At 43.0% G+C, this 20,575-nt stretch overlaps 1 protein-coding gene across 3 annotated transcripts; it reads right to left on the reverse strand.

Moving 5' to 3' along the window:
• Nucleotides 1–8,040: 8,040 nt before the first annotated feature.
• On the reverse strand, nucleotides 8,041–18,982 carry PSMB2 (proteasome 20S subunit beta 2). Of its 3 annotated transcripts, none has more exons than XM_075722164.1 (6): nucleotides 18,877–18,982; nucleotides 16,495–16,617; nucleotides 15,839–15,909; nucleotides 10,741–10,903; nucleotides 9,187–9,236; nucleotides 8,041–8,267 (listed from the first exon to the last, which is right to left on the reverse strand). In XM_075722164.1, exons 1-6 carry the CDS (start codon nucleotides 18,965–18,967, stop codon nucleotides 8,160–8,162), a joined length of 606 nt encoding a protein of 201 aa, XP_075578279.1. In that variant the 5' UTR covers nucleotides 18,968–18,982; the 3' UTR covers nucleotides 8,041–8,159. The 3 variants fall into 3 exon arrangements, with proteins under 3 accessions (XP_075578279.1, XP_075578280.1, XP_075578281.1); XM_075722165.1 differs by having other exon boundaries at nucleotides 18,952–18,967; XM_075722166.1 differs by lacking the exon at nucleotides 18,877–18,982 and adding an exon at nucleotides 18,387–18,452.
• Nucleotides 18,983–20,575: the final 1,593 nt, after the last annotated feature.

The following is a 20,575-nucleotide window of genomic DNA, read 5'->3' on the forward strand; positions in this document are numbered from 1 at the left end:
TAATCAGTCCACCATCCTCCTCTGTTCACACCCCAAATTTCGTGTGTTCGATGTCGTTCTATTTGTTACCTCACAGAACAGGTAAGTTTCATCTAGTTCTGCAATGGCATCTTGGATTTATTTATCCTCAAGTGCATGCCATAAGAAGTAAATCACGTTCTTTCCATTGGGCACTCAAGGTCTTCCATAGTCAAACTTCTGCTCTGTTGCAGACCTGAGCTAAGCGGATCCATGGAGTTTTTACTGGATGAACTTCAGAGCATTCATTAGTGGCTGAAACGGCACACGCTTTTATTCTGGAGTTCACGAGAGTTTCATCACACCTTGGAGACCTTGCTGACAGCTACGTGGAGTTGTAAACAGGGGACTTGTCTGTATTTCACGCGCAGATTGTATCATCCAGGGATGTTTCTTTTCCGACAGGTTTACTCCTCAGCACGCAGCAGATATTTTCAAAAGAGCAGATTTCCAATGAAACCATTTCATCCAATCCCACCAGCGTATCTGACTATTTACTTCAGGAGGGTTACATTTACATTCCAGTAGTAACTTGTGCCATCAGACATCAAATTCTCGCTGTATTAGGCCCTGTGCAAAGAGGTCTTACCCCAAAATTTCTATTTCGGTAGACAAGATTACAAAGGAAATAGTTACCCGCATCTTACAGAAACCAATGCGACATACAGAGTTAAAGCGATTTGCATAGGGAGATGCAGGGAGTTTGGGAAAAAGCTGGGATCCAAACCCAGATAATTCAAGTCTAGCACCATAACTACAAAAACCCAAAGTTAGTGTCAACAGTCTGTTTCAGACAAAGATATAGTCTATAAGTTTACTATTTTATTTCCAATGATAAAGAGTTCTCTCCTTTAAGGATCCCTGTTCTACTTTGCTGCCTGTTGGTTCATTGCAAAAACAAAGGCAGAGAAGCATTCAAAGTAGGAAGGCGAAGCATCAGGCTGTGCTGCGGGTGCTACAGGCGCTGCTGAGGAGGAGACTAGTGGAAAGGCCAGTTCGCTCAGTTCGGACAATGGAAGCAGCCTTTCTACACCCTCCTTGCAATGTGCTCCTGTTTTGACTCTTAAATGGACCCTGGCACCACAGGGAATTGCTTCAGCCCAGGCCTCCCGCTCCTGACCCATTTTCATTTCACTGCCTCTCCCCCAGCCTTGTCATATGTCAGGAGCGTATTACACCTTCTGGAGTTCCCTGCTAATTTGGTCATCGTAGGGAGCCTCCAGAGCACAGCAGTTACCATGCTAAACCGCACCCGGCTTTCGGCGCAGGTCACTCCGCCTCTGCCCCATTCAGGGTCTCTCTGCCAGGAGGACGGGGCTGGCACAGCTCCCTGGAGCCCAAACGGGAGCAAGCGCATCCGCAGCCCCGCGCGGGACGGGGAGCCCATCGCCGCCTCGGCACGGCACGGCCACGCGTTTCAGGCGAACGGAGAAGCGTTCAGCTGTCCCCAGGAACGCGAGCAAGGCAAAAGAGGTGGGAAACCTCTCCACCCCATGGAGCATCTGTCGTACCATTTGGAAGAAATGGGCAGTTTAGAGAATCTACACTACAGGTCTTATCTGGTAAAGTCTGAAGACTGATGAAAAGGTAAAAAAATAAAGGAACATTCCTGTTTTAAAGTATTCTTAAAAAAAAGTTGTCAGTGCTTTTGAATCTGCTGAGCTAAGGAGTAATTCAGCCGAGTGCTGGGAGGAAAAATAGCTCTGTTCAGTTCAGGGCAAAAATTTTTTTCTATTAATGCCATGTGTTAATAAGCTTTTTCACAGCTTTTGAACATAAAGAACCTTTTGGTTTAGTTCTCCACAAATTTTGGAGCCAACATGGAAACCAAAACCAAAAACGTATGGCTTTACAGCTCCTAAAAACATCAGCAGAGGTTAACCTCAAATCTTTAAGCAGCTTATGTAAACATCTGAGATGAAGGCAAGCTGACCTCTGGCAGTGTTCACACAACCAGCCTTCCTGATGCTTCATCAAAGCATGGGCAATAAACACTAAAGTAAATACCAATACACAAACCTAGGAATATCAGATGTACCAGACCAAAGCCCCAAGTGTGATGATGTGGACAGGTTTCTCATGTGCTTTGAGTGAATACTGTAAGACAAATGAAACTAGAACCCAGTTTTAATTGTTTTCTTCTTGAAGGTGCCCACTCAGAGCTACATGATTTTAAGGATGATTATAAAAAAAAAATGAAGAGAGAAACAGGTTTGAACCTTGTCACTTTAAATGAGAGAAAACAAGCAATAAGTAAACCCTGGGGATCCTTTTATATCCTGTACTTGGCCTTGCCCAGTAACAGAAGTTTCAAAAATTCAGAAAACTGCTGTTCAAAAAAAGAAAACCACAAAATGATCTGACAGCTTAGGAAATGTCTTCCCAATTCCCAGATGTCAGAGTCTGCTTATGTACTTTAAAGTTTCTGATTCCCATATACTCCAACGGTGGATATTCTCATTACACAGACAAGTGCATTTTCTGCTAAACCCAGGACCATAATGCTATCTTTCAGCCACGGCCTCAACACACTGCATGTTTGTTGGGTGAGAGCAAATGAATGTATTATAACATTCCACATTCCCAAACAGCCATTTCAGACTTTTCCTGATTTTTTTTCTTAAGCAAATTTTGCTGTGGGATCACAGAAAGGTCTTTGAAAATGGTATCACATGTTGCTGTAGCTTTTCCCCCCCAGCATACTGTTGCTGATAAAATACTGCGAGCATCCTCACTTCAAGCAAGTAGTAGTAAGTGTCAAGAGCACTTTTGCAAGGGAGAACGGCATTAGCTTAAGAAAATGAAAGATGTACCTCAGCTTTATGTCCCTGCTTGTTAATGCTTGGACTAACTAGAGGAGGATGGATTCCAGCTATCTTTTTGGTCGTTTTGGCAAGTCACTAGCTATCTTAGCCTTCACTTGTAAAAACAGGGATGAACATCTGTTTCATGGGACAACTGTCCAACGCTTGTGAAAAACGTGCATCTTCCAAGGGAAGAAACAACCTGGTACCTCCTATCTGCCACCACTGGACAAGGCATTAATCCATTCTCCGTACGGCCGAGTTTCTGTGACCATCAGATGATCTGCAGAGAGATGAAGAGGCCAAACAAGCTTGCGAGAGGGCGGCGGTGTGCACGCAAGATCAGTGCCCTCTGCTGAATGAAGAGGCTTGCGAGATGCACAGGTGCTCTCCACAAAGCAAAGCGCTCTGGGAGCAGGGTAATGGCATCCGTCGCATTTCAAGTGCAACATTTAGCAGGAGGAGATCGAGCATCGCTTAAGCCCACAGGCATTTGGGTGGTACTGTTGTAGGATACTGTCAATAATCCTAAAAATACTGACACAAAATATGATGGAGCCTGCTTCGGCTTCTGTAAATTAACTGAAGGAGACGCACTATTTTCATGTTTGTGCATAAACAGGAGAAATATTTGACGACATCAAGGAAGCCTCTACTAAGTACAAGGTACTTCACCCCAAACGGAATACACTTAGCCAAGTCATTTCAGACAATCAGATTATTTGGTTGGCCCCACCTTGTATGGTTGCCTTAGAGTTAATTTATAGATCCAAACTTATACTACATTTGCCAGTATTTAGATCTATCCACATTTTAGTTTCACCTCTATAGATTTGATCAGCGGAATCTAATTTTTCACAAATCTTGCTAACCTTTAATGCTTTACTATATTACACATGGAAAAAAACCTATACTGGCAATTCTGAAACAGGTCCTTTTAAACGTCCTTTCCCCTCTCACCATTCCTCAACAGTGAGGGTTTTCTCTATTCCTTCCCCAGCTGACTTGAGTTAGGCTACATGAAGCAGCTTATTGGATAACTACCTAATTGCACATTAGCACAGAAACAAAACGCTTAAACTGTCACTTCACATTTTCAAGACAACTAACTTATTTTTAACACCATCCTCAGCAAGTCAGGACTACGCAGAGGTTCAAACCAACGCAGTCAAGAACATGGGAAAAAGAGAAGTTGCATGCTTTAATTCCACCATTTCCATTTTGCTTTTTAAAATCTGTTAAAACAACTTATGTCTGTTTAGTTTGATCAGTGCTCACACGAAAATTTCCTGCACTTAATTACTGTTGATGGCAGACCGATAATACCACATGGCAACTCCATGTAAGGTTAAAGCTTTAAAGAAAAAGAACTAAAAATGGCTTGAAGGATACATTTTTTTATGAGTAGGAGAAATTTATTTTTCCTTACAGACACAATATGTACAGTGCTCCACAGGTAGCAAAGTTAGAGGGTTTTCCTTCCTTAGACACCAAGCTGTTTTATTCAAAAGGGATATTCTGTCCCTGCTTCAGATTGGAAAATGGAATCAACCAACTCCTAAGCACCATGAACGTAATCCCTCATGTCAGCCCTGGCGTCGGCTAGTACTTCTTGTAGGAATCTAGTGTCAAAGCTAGAGACAAGAGCAAATGAAAACACGTCCTTGGGAGAGCGCAGCCTGATCTCTCCCCTCCGCTCCTACGCCTGTACTCTGAAAAGTGACAGCTCCATTTGTGGCAAACAAAGTTGCTGCCAGTGACGGTTTCATCGCTTCACCATCAACAGCAGTCAAACTGAAAGACTGCTGAGAATACCGTGCAGGATTGCTCCAAACAGGCTTTGTTCCCGTATCTTTGATTATTCTGCTGCTGTGTCGTCTCTCCGCTGGCTCACTAATTTCTACCAGCACACGTGCCGAGGGCACTCAGATCTCCCTGCCCAAGGCATTTCACCTACCCACGGCTGAAGCATCTCTTGGCTTGTTTCACCGAACGGGGGCACAGATTTCGTGGACTGGAAGAGCTTGGGGAAACGTGCAGGTGAATCAGCTTGGGGCACTCTCCCCCGCCAGCCGCTCCACGTAAAGGCTGAACACAGCAATAGGGGAGGGCGTTTTTACCTTTCAGCCATTTTAATTTTTAATTGCATGTCTGCTCAGCTGTCACTGGCCATCCCATGCGGGGAGAAGCTTCATTACTCAAGACGACTTCTAGCCATCTAGTCACTTTTAGGACTGCAGAACTGTCCTGATGGCGTTACAAACGTGTGCTAAGAACAATTATGCCAGCCAGCCGTCTGAGTACTGATGACCCCCTCTGTGCCAATCTTTCTAGTATGCATGAAGTTCTACAACGAAATGCAGATTTTCTTCCATGAAGAGGTCTAATCAACACCAAGAAAAAGACCTCCAAGCACTGCACCTACACCCACATCCTTCTTTCAGCAAAGCACTCCCAACGTAACGCAGCCTAAGGCACAGAGGCTCCGCTCCCTTGTAAACCGATCTTGGAGCAAACTCCAAGCTCTTGAAGAGATGAGCTGGTGCAATGATCTGTTACACGCACAGTGCTCAGGAAGAGACCGGCATTAAACAGGAAACCTAAAACGAGAAAAAGTGCCTTGTTAACTCTTTAGGCCCTGAGGCTTTGGTAGTAAAACATATGGTCAGAATTACCAGCCAAAGCAAAGCAGAACAGCTCACTGGCTACAATGCCCTAGGAATACGTTACCTTGGTTTACAACATTAATTTTTTATAATATGAAGAACCAAAAACCTATTAGTAGAAAGCAGTACTTTCTTGCAGCGCTCAATTCTTTCGGAGATTTCTTATGAAAGAGAGGCCTGTCATGATAAATACAGATGCTTTTCAAATGGAAAGGTGAATTCTTTCCAAAAGGCATTCCTGCATTCTAGGCAAAATATGGTTTCCACAAGCTTTAGGGCTAAACTTAAAGCAGGTAAGAGGTTTTCTTCTCCTGAAGTAATGCAAATGAGAAACTCAAAGCATTGATTTTTCAAACAGGTTCCATATATTCCTGTTAAAAATGAAAGTTGAATGTTTCTGAATTTAAAGATCAGCACTGTACACCTTCGAAACAATCCAAAGCCACACAGCAAAAGTATTACACCTTTCCTTAAAAGGTGTAAATTCTTGGAAAGTCCTCAGAAGAAGCTGCTTCATTAGAGGCTAGGCTCCCATCTCATTGTGGGCCAGTTCTTTTGTTCCGCCGCTCTGCAGTAAACGTCTGTATTTATTCATTCCCAGAGGTTGCTGCTCTGTTGGCTTCTGATGCAACCCCTGTATCTTTCACTCAATGGGGGATTGAGATCCCGGTCCCTGCCCTCGGGCAAAACATATGTTCCACTCCAACCTGAATGCAACAAGGGTGTTTGCAAGGGAATAATTGTTTTATGTTTATTAATCACCTGCATGCAAATAGGTGCCAATAAAAACTCCAGGCAGATTCTCTGCCAGACTCACATGATCTAACAGCACCACACCCCAGTTTTGGTGTCTGAAATAACGCGTACCTCCAGTAAGGAGGCATTACTACTTTGGCATGCAGTGACAAAAATATCACATCAGCTCAGCCACTCTGCAATGACAACTTTGAAAAGAGAGACAAGAAACCTGCAAAAACATTCAACAGCAGCAGTAAAATAGAGATGCTGCATATTAAGCTAAACAAATACATTAATGCAACACGCAGGGCGAGATTTCAATCACAGAACTAGAACACTCAGACTCTACTCACATTAAATGTGACCTGCCAAGAGAAAACAATCAGGCTGGGGACGACTTCTTAGAAGTTTGAAAAGGTTTTTAAAAGAGAAGTAAATTTTAGCAAAATGTTTCAGAGTTAGATGCCATTGGCCTTAAATAAAAGCCATTGCAGCAATGACAACAAAACCAGCTGATAATTAAACTCATTCTGGAAAAAATTAAACTACAAAGCCTGATGGGGCTTCAGTTAAGAATTAGATTTAAGTAAGGGCAGTCTTCAGAGGCAGGGCGAGTTAAGGCACTGGAGCTGCAAACTTCTGTGACATTAAGCAAGTCTCAGTCCCTAATCCAGTTCTCACATGTTGAGTAAGATGGGAATACTTGGCCTTTGAGACTGACAATTTTTTGGGGAAGAGACTAACCTTCTCAAACATGCTACTGAGGCGAGACCAAAAAAGTTCTGACAAATGAAGACAGCTCTGTCTGTCTCTTACCTTTCCAAACTGACAACTTAGGTGTCATGCCCTGCCACACAAGTAATGCAGCCTGCAGTCTTGCACCTATCCATCCTTCTGTTTCCAAGATTCTTTTTCCAAGCTTATTGAAACATAAAATAAGCGCCCAAACAGAGCATTTTCAATGGTTAACTCACTCAATGCAAATTCAAGCAAGGAAGCAGTCTCAATGAAAACTATTCTCAGAAGAATCACTTCTGGGCAGACTGCAAGTATCAGCCACATGATAATTATCTGAGGCCGTTCTGTGAATGGAGTTTTTATACGGAAGCATCATCTAGAGCCTAGACAGACCAGTGATTCTTCTCGTGGAAACAAAGCTCTAGCTGAGAGTAATTCAAAGATTTATGAAAAGTGCTGCAGTTTTATTTCTCATTGAACTGCTTTCACGTACTTCTAAATGTACAGACATCAATTAAGAAAAATCACACAATTGATACATCAGTTTATATTTAAAATACTTAACGTAGTTATGAGCCTACTGTGCCAGCAGGAGAATATTCTTTCCCAGTAACAGAACCATGGCCAGGTGAGTTAAAAGTGACACTAGCATTTTAAAATCCATTCTACTTGAAAATCTGTTCTTTCACCTTTCACTTGGATTAGATTGAAACAAAGTATTACAAAAGCAAATTAAGTCTTTGAAAACCTGATTATTACTGTTTTACAAAGCAAACAGTGGTAACATCTTCAGAAAAATAAAGTAGATGCTGTATGTTTAGCATGAAACACCTGCCCAGCGTTTGTTGAGCTTTAATTATGAGAGTGGATAACAGCACGTCGTCATCTAGAAGATATAGTACCAGTTTTCCCACACATAAAGCTTATGGGGAGGGGGAAGTAAAAATCTCAGAAGAGGAAAGATAAGTTACCTGAACGTGCACCCATTAACAGTAAATCAAGTTTCACCTTCACTGTGGAACAATTTACTTAAATACCCCCAGGAAGGATCAGTGGAATAAAAAGATAAAACTGGCTATATAAATGTCAATCTTTATTTGACCTCCCAGTGCAGTACACGACTTGTGTGCTACAAATGAATAGAAAAAACCAAAAGTGAATAAAAGAGACGACTGCCGAAGAAAGATCTCAGAGGTTAGGACATCACTTTTGGAAGGGGTATATTGTCCACTTCATGGATGCCATCTTTGTCAATGAACCGGGCATTGAAAGAAGTCAGATTTAGGATGAAGCGTTTCTGAAGCTGTTCAACAAAAGACAAAAAGACAAAAGAGATGAGATTCATTCAAAGCTTAAATAAAAGAGGAGAGCATAATTTAAGGGATATGCTGTTGCACATCAAAATTTCCATCCCGGTTCTAGTGACCAGAAATATTAGGAACTAGAGTGGGTTTTTTTTTTTCCCACTGCTCAGGCATCAATCAGCGTGAGTTTGTTCTCTGTTATAAGACTATCCATCTTAGACGAGCCTAGCCTAGAGACACAAAATACACAAGCCTGTTAACGAGGAAGACCTTTAAGCAGGAAGACTAGTGTGTGCTACAACTTAGGGCACAAAGTGTACGTATCAAAAAGATACTTCAAACAGAACCTCTTTAGAGTACTTCTTCCTGATGTTTCCTCCCAGTTACATTCAATTCAATCTCTTAAAGACAAGGATAAAAAATATTTTCCTACAATAAAAGCCTTGGAGTCCGAAAGCTTATGTTTACGCTAAAATTGATCGTGAACTTTAAGGTCAAATATTTACCTCAGTTAGGTATCACTTCACAAGCTGGAAGAGAAGTACACTTAGAAGTATACACTAGTTAAGTGTAATACAAATAACAGAAGGATGCTTGCATTACGTTCAGAAGAAACAAAAGGAAAAAGTCAAAGACTCTCTGTATCGATACTATGCTAAGCATGGAAGAAGCAGAAGTAAAGAAAAGCAATTAAGCTTCAAGTTTACATTCTGGAGGACACGAACCATGCTAAGACAATGCAAGTGCCCACAAATCCCTTTCCTCAGTAGCTGTTCCATATCTGGTCAATGTGCATTTATTACCCCTTCTGTCAAAGGCAGCAAAAAACGCGACAAGAGGAACAGGAAAACATCAGCAAATGAATGCAAACAAACATGCCTTTCTCAAGATCATAAGGGCCTAAGTTTGGCAACTCACCTCCTCTAGACATTTTTTTAGGAGCTCCACAGCTTCCTCACGTGTGATACCTGAAAGAGAAAACATCCACAGATTGATTTAATTAGAGGCCATCTCTCTCAACAGAAACTTTATTAAATTTAAACAACTTTTCAGCTGAGCACCAAAAACTCTCCTTCCCAGCTCACAGAAAACACTTTCCAGATGTACTGAGGATGCCCTGCACCGAAGCACTCACGCTGCAACAAGCCATTGAGAATCGATTTGTTACACTGAATGGGAAGCATGACGGAATTTTGCCTCCCATGGCCAGGCACTGGGCTTCGGAGAAGTCCAGCCGTCTCTCCCTCCTCGAGTTTATTACAGTTTTAAATCGGCTCCATCTGTCCACAGCCGGCTGCAAGTCAGTGACAGTAGGCGGAGATTGGTTTTAGTGCTACGTTCCCTGCTGGGTATTAGTTTTAATAATGGGAAAGGCACGTGTGTGATGCCCCTGCTATTCTCACACATTAGGATAAAATCCAGCACTCTATAGGGATGACAAGCCATGACAACGTATTGTAGCTCACTATTTTTCTCTTTTCACAAGGAATGGTGAAAACCAAGCAATATAATTTTCAAGGGACGTGACTAGAAAAAAAACCCTAAGCTCTGTGGATCTCACAAAACTTGTTTCCAGAGTTTCTTCCAGACCTGCATCCACTGTTCAGGCTCAAGTCCCATTAGAATAATATTGTCAGTTTATAGCTACATTTCTTGCAGGAGATGGATGAAAGGATTACTAAGTAAACATCTCTGCTATGAGACTGAACTCAGCTTTGCACACAGAAGTAGTTTTGTAGCTAAAGCCAAAGATGTCAGACTAACAATATTCCAAGCTTTGTACATTTCCGCATCTGTAAAGTGGGGATGGGGCCACGTTTATTCCTTGGCAGTGTAAGAACTGGATTAGGATTCTAAAATTAAAACTTTAGACAGGTACAGACATGTACAAGAATTATGATCACGAGCTGCCACGTGCACAAAACTGTAAACCAAACCAACCAATCTTCATCACCACCACTTCAGAATACTGAATATAATCTTGCTAGGAATCTCTTTTCACTTGTATGTTTTTAATATATCACACACAAAGCCAATCCAAGATACGGAGCAGTAAGATCTGGGACTGCCCTCTGAACATTGATACTCTGGGAAAATGTGCATGTCATAGCCAACAGACAAGCAAGTAGAAGATAAAGTTATCAAAATGTTATTTATTAAAAACAGACTACTAGCAGCTAATGGTCCAGGAAAGTCTAGTCGTGTTTTAGACTAAATTGAAACTTCCTTCACTTACAGTCTGTTATGCTTCAAACAGGAAAACGCTTTAAGGAGCTTACTAGTTTCACATTACCATTTCAACTAAAACAGAAGGCAATCTTTAAAGCTACATTTATTCTAATAAATTCAAATCTGTAGCATCACAGCAATTGTGCTGGACCTTCTGACTCAGCAAATGTCAATCTCTCAGTTTAAGCCTTTAATTTATTAATTGGTAACAGGAGAACGTTTGTCTCCACAGACTCCACTTACTTGGCTTGTAATAGCGGTCAAGGATGCTGAGGGTAAGGAATGCACCATATCCATGTGCTGCAAAAGGAGCTTTAGCCAGAGCCGCAAGGTAATCCATGTAATAAAGGGCAGGACCGTCGTGGTCATCGTAGCCAGCCAGGAGAAGGTTGACATGGTAAGGGGTCTACAAACACAAATGATGTTTTCATTAAAGCAGCCACACCCAAATCTTTGAAACTTCATTCCCCATGCCACCTACAGAATAGCAACATAGTTGGTTTCACAATTCTTTGCCATAAAATGCTACTAGCATCTAAAAATGATTAGGTCTTTTGGTAATACGGAATGCAGAAGCAAATAAAAACATAAAACTCTGATTCTCCTGAAAACTAGTGTGTGTTTTTGTTTGGTTTTTTTTTTTAAAAAAAAAAGCTTTCATGGCACATTCAAACTCAAGAAAACTTTAATTCTGTTTTCACACCAGATTCTTTCATCTCAGCATAAAACTCATGGATTTTTTACTGTCGACATGTGAGCACAATGTGAACATTTTGCAGTTTATAAGAACTTCTTTGTTAAGTTAGCATGCTTTTTTCTCAGTCACGCTACCGCTAACCATAGACCATTTTAGCACATATGAAAGCTTACATACAGTGTAAACAGTTATATACAGTCTTGTTAATTGATAGTTAGATTTTTATTGCACATACCAAGTTTAATCTTTAATATTAGGCTACCTTGACCAAGTGAATGAGGAAGATCTAAGGAATTGGTTTATTTCTATTCAAAACTGACTACTAAGATACTGCAACACCATGTTAGCAGTAGCTTTTTTCTTTGGTTGGAAACAGTTTTCTTAAACTAGAAATTTAGCCTGCTTTAGCTGCTGTCTTCTCTGATTCTTCTTTATGAACTTCAGCAAGAGCCTATCATAGAAGACTGAGAAATATCTACATCTTATCCAAAAGGACCATGCAACTGTAATGATGTAAACATGCCTTCTTATTGTGCTGTACTTGAAAGTTCAGCAATTCCTTGGTCATTTCCTTCGTGTTTTAGGTTTAGTGTGTTCCACCATAATGAAAAAAGCAGATGTCTCTATACATCTTCGTCCAAGATGTGTACTTTATAAGACCATGAAACATGCATGCACTGTATTATTTTTAAACGTAGGCTCAGAAGAAAGTTTTGGCATTTATATATTTTTTAAAACTGCTTTTATATACTTCCAGTATTTTCACATTTATATAATGTTTCTTATTAATCATACTAACAGGATATCTCTTAAAATGCTGGCAAAACTAGAGCAACAAAGCAACAAAATGAGAAAAAAAAATGATGATGCAACTAACAACAGATTAGAACAAGCAAACACAATTTCACCCTAAAGCCAAAACAATTAACTTTAATCACAGGAAAAAGTTCATTTTGATAACAAACACAGTGAATTTGCACTCAAAAAATATTACAGGATACTATATTTTTGACCATCACCAGACAGTAAGAAAGAATAAAGCAGGCTACAGTTATATATCAAACATCACTAAATTGTGTGATTTAATCTTCAAAGCATTCAAGAATATTTGGAACCAAGTTACCATGCAGCTGTATTCGTTTAATTAGTCTGTATTTCATCATTTATTTATTGTGAAACATCACACAATTTGATATTTAAGAGCCATGACACAAGATCACTCAAATTATTGTGTGACTTTGAATTACCAACGTTGGTGTATGCGAGATACTCAACCATAAATAAATGGTGTTACACAGACTTAAAACAAATCTGTAAGCTGTTTTTCAGTCTGTAAGTTCTCCTGCTAATGGTCTACGAGACAACTTCTTAAAACTCAAACACAAATAAAGTATCCCCCATGCCCTCCTATTATTCAAGAAAGGTAGGATTTAAACATTAGAAAACGTACATAATCTATTTACTACTTCTGTGATTACAAATGAAATTTGCAGACAGCACCCCTTACTGCTGTCTTAGCGGGACTAACATCTGTGCTGGGACCGGTATTCCTTGTACACCTCAAGCCTTTCATCCATTCCAAAGGCAGCCCTGGCTTTTGTAACCAAATCTATGCCAGCAGTTCTAAACTCTTTAGAAGACTGGTGCGATTAAAGGGCTACCAAATGAGTGGATGACTAACGCTCCAGGATAGGTTAAATTTTTTTTTTTTTTCCCAAACTTAACCTTCCTATTAGAGGCAGTATTTCTCATCCCAAGTAGCTTTGCACTTTATGCTGTTTGATTTAAAATAACTACAGCAATTAAGAGACATGTGAAATTCTTCAGAATTTACAGCTGAAGAGAAGGGTCGTGATAAATACACTAAAACAACAGGATCAGCAGCGGGAGGCTGGGCGGTGACAAGCAGCGGCGTGACATCTGGCGGAAGCCAAAGTCACAGCAAGGGGGGAAAGGTGGGCGTGAGGAAGCGTCCTGCCAAGCGTGGACAAGGAGAGAGGAACTGACAGTCTTCCTTTGGACTCAGGCCAGACCCTGTCACCTATAATTAAACATAGCATCACAACAAGAAACTGAACTTCATGGGGTTTGGAGGGGCAGGGGGTTATTTTTTCCTACTGCCCACCACCACGCAATCTCGGTAGTAGTACGTCAAACGTACTGACCCCGGCACTTGATTCAGGAGGTGAATGAAGTGAGATGCTGCGATTAGTAACCACGGAAGAGGAACCACAGCACCACTCACCTATGCAAAAGTAGTTTCTAGGCTTGCCCCAGTTGCAACATATAAAGGGAAATGAATAAAGATCCTTTTCAGATCCTACTCTGGCACATAACCCCCATGTTTTAAAGAGAGCAACGTCATGAAAAACCACGTGTTGACTATTCAGTAAAAGAGCACAGTACCGTAATGGCCTTAAGTTACAAGCCCAGTGTCATTACACTTGATACTTCCCACCAAAAGAACAACTTCAAGGCACTGCCCTGCAAGACAGCCATCCCCAGGACATCAGGAACTGGGCCTACTGGAGCCACTGGGTTCATAAATGAAATCAAACGAGGTAACATAGGGGGGAACCCAGATGGTGATTAACAATGCAGAACAAGCTCTATTTTGGGCTGAGACACGACAACAATATAATGCCTGTAAAAGTACTGCTTCAGTGTTAGCCACTCCCCTCCACATACCTCCTCGCCCTCCTTAACAGAACCAGCTTCACACGGTGAATGGCAATACAGCAACAAACCACCTTTTCCCCTAAACTTTTTAATTCTAAACTACTCTCCTGCTCTTAACAGGAGGCGGTGGCATGTTTTACCTTCTCATTTTTTATTTTTATCATCCACGTAATTAAATTAGTAGCCTCCAGGAATCCTATATGCAATTTAAATAGATACAGAGAGCTAGCATTAATCCTTCTGGTATCCCACAAATTATGATGAAAAATGTTAACAAAATTCACAGGAAAAAAATTCTGATGGCAAGGTTTGTATCATCAAATTCTAAATCCCACAAACAAACCATTAAGTGCTATGTTTAAAGAAAAAGAGTTCTCCCTACAGTATAGAGATCACTGTAGTGTGACAGTAGTGTCAGAGTGCGTCGCTTGCTCCAGGGCATTGCCATCTGCAGCAGCACAACATTTTGTCTCCGGTAATAAACACATCTGCCTTTGCCAGTGTCCTCCCCACTGTGCTGCCCATCTGGAGCAGGTGAGCTGGAAGACAGGCACGGGCTCAGGAAGGAGGGGAGACGGGGAGGATCAGGCCTCAAGGGACACGGCAGAGGAAGACTACAGTGCCATATCAATGCCAAATCCTGCTGGGCAAGTTTACCAAAAAGCCTGTTAAATTACTCCTGTTAGAGGTACTTTAAATCGTATGTAAGAAATAGCTGCCTCTGCTTAAGTGGGCATTCAGAGTCATCCTCACCTACACCATCTGTGCAGGTCAGGTGCCCTTGAGACGAGCCACCAGCACCAGGCAGCCGACAGCCATCTGGGCCAGGCACCAAGCAGCATTACTCCTTCACATCAACCTCAAAAACTGCACAGAGTTCCACAAAACACACACAGACCTCCCAAATCACACCTGAGCAAAAGCTAAAGCAAGCAGCATCACTGCCAGCCATCATCTACAAACCACGCTTAATCCATGTAGTTGGTAGAAGTCATTTGAACAAGAAGAGTAGCGTTTCATGTATGAGACTGAGGCAGGACCCCACACTCAGTTCTACTGACTCGCTCTAACTTCAGTAACTTGAAAACTTGCTGCCTTCAGCTGTCATCCATGTCAGAAACAAGAACAACAATCTCTGGTCATTCCACAGACGAGTTCTTGAAGAAGGGTCTGGGCCTCACTCCACACATGTATAATTTCTCAACAATACAGCCCTGATGTTAATACCGGCCTTTATTTGCTACTGTAAAACATCATTTCAGGCCTGTGCAGCATACTGTCAGAACAGCAACATAATTTATCCCACGCCCTGTCCCTAACAGAGTTGTTCAACTTCATTCTCAACTTCCTATTTCTTCTTGTTTTCTTTCATATAGCATGTTGAGAAGAATGCTCATGAAATGCTTCCTAATCTTGGATCTTTAAAAGTCTGTTTGCCCCTTCATGACATCTTTTCATACTTTGAAAAAATTGCCATGAGAAAAATTAGTAATTGCAGTTTAGTAACTTGAAAATACAGCTCCAACTTGGACTTGATATTTACTGAAAGCCTCGTGTTGCTGTTTAGAAAAGGGACTTGTTTTGCTAAGTACATCAAACAGCTTTGCTCTATTAAATCATTTTCCAAGAAGATTAAACGGATCCAGTGCATTTGCATGAAAACTGACAACCTTATCTGGATGTTAAAGAGGCTTATTTCACTCAGCTGTCTGCAGTGTTTGTAATAAAATGTTTATCAGGCCCAAGGCTGAAATTTTAAGACTATAGCTGTATCAACTATTGATAAGTGATGTGCTAAGTTTTTTAAATAAGCAAATCAAGTTATATTTTAATAAAACAATCCTTTCAGCAAAGTGAATTCAACACTAAAGACAGAAGCCGCCACCTTTTTCATCAGACTCCATTACTTGAAAATGGAAATTTTCCCCTGTAAGCCTTTGCCAAAATCTTTTGGCTATTACTCACTCGACTCCGAAGATAGTCAGCTAGGTTTCGTCGTGTAAAGTTTGCAGCTGCAGTAGGAGACAATTCATAACCTAGAGAAGAAATGTGTGCATTTGATAACAGTACAAATCCATATTCATGTTCCACTTCCTGACTTTCCATTCCTATTTTGAAATAACAAGATATTCTTTAATGACAAAGTGTCATTTGTCTAATTCCAGTTTATTCTGAATGCTACAAGCATAAAAAGGGCCCTCAAAATCCAGGTAGCTCATATCTGCATATACCATTAAAATAGACAGCTTCAAAAAAATTAAAATACTATGGGCACGTAGCCTGAATTTTTCAGTCTGGTGTATCAGGAAAACTGATAACAGTTGTCATGCAATGGACATATTAAGAGAAATATTTAATAACAAGCCTATTATTGTGTCATTTATATTACAAATAGGTTAGCTGGGCTTTGGATAAACCTCTTGGTTTATACTATATAGTCTAATCTCCGTTTCTTCATCCTGTCTTCACTACCACCTTTGCTTGACACAAAAAAATGCACAAATCCTTAAAGCATGAGAAGCTTTGAGAACAGCACTTTCCACCAACATTCAACTGTAAACTATACCTATCACAAACTCTGCTTCCAAACCCTCAGTGAGTAACCGTTCTCCTTCACTCACCATTTCTCATTTTGTAGAGCTGAACGTTTTTCTGGATGTATTCTGCAAACTGTACAGTGTCTCCAGCCTCCCCAACACACAGGAGTAAGATCTTTTCACTCATCTTAAACATTTTGTCATGGTCTAGGCAAAGAAAAAGAACATGAAGAGCCATGGTCATGAGAAAGAACTAATTATTTTGCCAGTATCATAACACATCGTGATTTCTTTCAAAAGCAAGACAGTAAGAGACTTGGATAACTGCATTATGTCCTGGAACACCACCAAAAAAGTCTTCCTGAGCAAACCCTAACATTCAGCTTCTCACAGTTAGTGGCACAGTACACAAGACTTGTTAAACACATCACCAAGAGAAACAAAGCTGAAACGCACAAAATGCTTCCTTCAGGAAAGGAGGCATTTCAGAAACACATGGTCTTTCTTACATAGAAATGAAGACTAAAACTTCATGCAGAATATTTTGTTCAGAGTATAACATTATGTGGTGCTTCCTGTGTTCAAGAATAAGAATTTTGCTCAGTGACCATTCTACTTTATCTAAATACACTGCACAGAAGTAAATCCTTTAGTATAAAGCTGAAATACCAACACATTGAGCGAAAGCAATCTTAGGAAATCCAGAACCAAACTCCATGTCAAATAATCCCCTCTTCCTGATATCCAGGACTGTCTCAAAAAATTAGCAATTTAGGCAAGTGAGACTTTTTCAGAAACAGGTTTTTGCTTGTCATTATTTTTGGTTAAAAAAGAAAAAAAAAAATTAAGTATTTATTATGAATTATAAGACAGCCCACTGATACACACAGAAATTAAGGAACAGTAAGCTACACTCTTCCTCATAATTGCAGTTTTAAAAACTTGTCTGTGTGTATTTGAGGGAATCCAAGCTGTCACGACAACAACACTGAGGGCAATTCTGTGCTCACTCCAACACTGTAGCCTCATCTAACTAGAGCAGACTGGCACTCAGGCATCCGAGACAGAAAAATTCAAGTAGCTGTTGGTGTGAAAGGAGAACCACTTCTCTATACTGAAAGTAGGCCTAGAGAACAACACCAAACCTCCACCTCTGCACTTCACGTTCAGTTTACTAAATGCTGCTGAATAATCTCTGCTGCAAGACAGGTATGAAGCATCCCAATCCTCTAATATGATTTCAGGAGTTATTAAAGTACCCAGCAGCTGCAGGTCTTGAATGTTCAGGAGAAGCCACTGACACTGATCAGTCCTTGCAATCTGTTTACAAATTAAAGCAAGTATTAGTAAACACCAATACTCTGAACAAATACCTGAAATTTGTGGGTTTTTTTTTTTCCCCTAAAGACAAATCCTACGTACTAAGTATATCATCCTCAAAGTTTGTGAGTAAACCTACTTGGAACCAACATTAACTTACAAAAAGTAAAGTTTAAAGTGATTATATTTGTATTTTGTACGTGCCACCACCTTTCACAGCCATCTTTCTAGCACTACTGCAATTGACTTTTACAGACCTGAAGTGAAATGTTTTAGGTGAAAGCACTGCTAGCTATGACATTCACGATTTTATGGGATGTTTATCAATACTACAATCTACAACTTTTAAAAAAAAGAGAGCTTCTAAAGCATGGTATTTAGATGAGAAAAATCACTAAACCTAGTAAACAAGCTTCCAGTCTACACCTTGTAAACAAGCTTCTGTCTAAGTTACTGCAACAGTAGGCAGAAAAATTCATTTTAGAGAATTCCAAAGGCTTGATAATCCCCCAGATGTTTTATCACATAAAAAAACCCAGAACAATAGAGTTTGGCTCATATGCTATGAATTTCACTCACGCTTTTACTCCCAGTACTTCCTTTTTCCAGTGAACATTTTACCAGTAAATTCGACACAACCAAGCATTTAATCTTACCCCTGTGCAGTTCTTTCACACACCTCCATGGCGGCACGGAGCAAGGTTTGGGTTAAGAAGCCAACGCTCACCCGAACCGGTGAGTTAACACGACAGCCCAGCACAGCGGCCATGGCGGCTCAGGCTGGGAACCTCTGCTCCGAGCGGCCGGCCCTCTGGGACCTGGGCTCACCCTGAGCGACAGACCCCGGCCAGCAGCGCCTACAACGACTAAAGCCTAAACCGACGCAGCCAGCAGCCTTTCTCCACCCGTACCCGCCTATCTTAACAGCCCTTCCTCAGCCGCCTCAGAGCCCGACACTCGGAGCACCCTAAGCACACGCAGGGAGCTCATCCCTGCTCGCTTGCTCAGGACCGGCGCCCAAGGGCTCCCTGCCCGCCCGGGGCCGGCGGGGCTCGGCCGGGGCTCCCCGCCGGGAGGGCAGAGCTAACGGCCCCCCCCCCGGAGCAGCGGCGGGGCTGCCGGCGCCGCGCGGGCCTCGCCCCTCACCGTGCTTCATCTGGACGATGCTGGTGGCCGCCACCGTGTCGGCGGCCACCAGGACGTAGTCGGGGCCCTGGATGCCGATGAGGTACTCCATGGCCGGCCGCGCTCCGCCGTCCCCTCAGGCCGCGCCGTGACACAGCGAAGCGAAGCGCCGCCGCCGCCGCCTGCGCCCTCCCGCCCGGCCCCGCGCGCAAGCGCCGGCGCGCAGCTATGACGCCACTGCCGGCGCTCGCGAGAGCCAGCCGCCCCGGGGAGGGGTCACGTGGGGCAGGTCGTCCCCCCCCCCCCCCCCCCCCCCCCCCCCCAGCGCTTCGTGGCCGCCATCACCGGGCTCAGGGCTGGCCCTGGCGGGCCCCGGGCTGGCCCTGGCGACCCCGGAGCGGCGCTTGGAAGGGACGGGGGGGTGGGTGAGGCGCCGGCTGCTCTGTCAGCGTCCCCCGGGATCGCCCCGTCGGGACCGGAGCTCGGGGGCCGGGCGGCCGCTGTGCTCTGCCCTGGGCCGGCGCCCGGGCCCGCTCGGGGCGGGCAGGGTCCTCACAGGCTCTGGGGACCACGGGGGTGTCGGGCACGCTTGGGGTTCCTGTCAGGCAGACGGCCTGGATTTCTGTTTGGGAGAAAAATCCCGTGAGCCTGGGCCTTGGGCGCCATTGCCAGCCAAAGGACGCCGAGTGTGGGGGTAAAGAGCACAGTTCCAGGGCAGAGCCGCAGTGCGGAAAATGGAGCGGTGACAATCGCGCGGCCCGCTTCTGCCCCACGCTCTGTGCAATGAAACCGAACTGGCGTGGCGGTCTGGGCTGGGGCAAGCTGCTGCCTGGTGGCGTTCGGGAGGAAAGAAAAACGCTCTAAACAAGTGGCTGATGGTTGGACTGGATGGCCTTAAAGGTCTTTTCCAACCTAAACAACTCTATGATTCTATAAACCCTCCTTGTATGGCAGCTGTTTCTTGGGCACAAATTCTTTTGGAAATACGTGACTGGCGCTCCTGCAGCCTCTGATCTATATAGTCAAAGGGAGCTGAACTGTGAAGCGACAGCGAAATCCTTCCAGGAGCGATGGAGTGATTTATTTGCCGCCCATCTTTCTGTGTCAGGAATAGCCAGCAGTGCCAGCTGCTTGCAGAGCCGAGCCCCAAGCTGCTGCGTGGGGCTCCCTGCGGCTCTGGCCGTCGTCGGCGGTGACAGCTTGCCGGTCCGCAGCCGGTAACTGCGAGTGCACGCTCAGCCCATCCGGTCTGGAGTCCTCCTGCCACCCCAGACACCATCCCACACAGAATCCCCCCTGATCAAGGGGACAAGCCCTAACTTGACTCACCTATTGAACCAATAACGGATTTTTTTTTTTGTCTGTGCCAGCCACCAAGGGAAAACTCCTGCGCCACACATGTGCCGGCAGATTTTCCTATCAGTTGATGGCTTCAGAGCTCCTCCATGAGCTCAGGTAGAGAGCTTGGGTGCCATCTCTCTGTTTCGTCGCCTGGCCGGACGTGGGTTCTGACAGCCACTGATCAGCAAATGCTATTCTCTGCTATTCCCTTATTCCACCCCCCCCACCAATCTACTTAAATTTCTCAGGGCAAAAAATGTCTTGTCTTAGGTGGCTGTGCAGCACCGAGAAGCTTCCAGGCGTGGCTGTAATGTAGATAATTAATAACAAGAGAAAGAAAACAAATACTCTAATTGCCTGGACATTGTCTAACTGCAGG

This window comes from Pelecanus crispus, chromosome 16, assembly GCF_030463565.1.
Source record: "Pelecanus crispus isolate bPelCri1 chromosome 16, bPelCri1.pri, whole genome shotgun sequence".
Lineage (NCBI taxonomy): Eukaryota > Metazoa > Chordata > Aves > Pelecaniformes > Pelecanidae > Pelecanus > Pelecanus crispus.

What these genes read in the sequence shown, in the direction of transcription:
- PSMB2 (XM_075722164.1), bottom strand. Translation starts at nt 18,967, where the DNA reads ATGGAGTACCTCATCGGCATCCAGGGCCCCGACTACGTCCTGGTGGCC. An exon ending in CTGACTATCTTCGGAGTCGA is followed by an intron (nt 10,904 to 15,838) that starts GTGAGTAATAGC and finishes TTGTGTTTGTAG; the next exon opens with ACCCCTTACCATGTCAACCT. An exon ending in TAAAAAAATGTCTAGAGGAG is followed by an intron (nt 8,268 to 9,186) that starts GTGAGTTGCCAA and finishes TTTGTTGAACAG; the next exon opens with CTTCAGAAACGCTTCATCCT.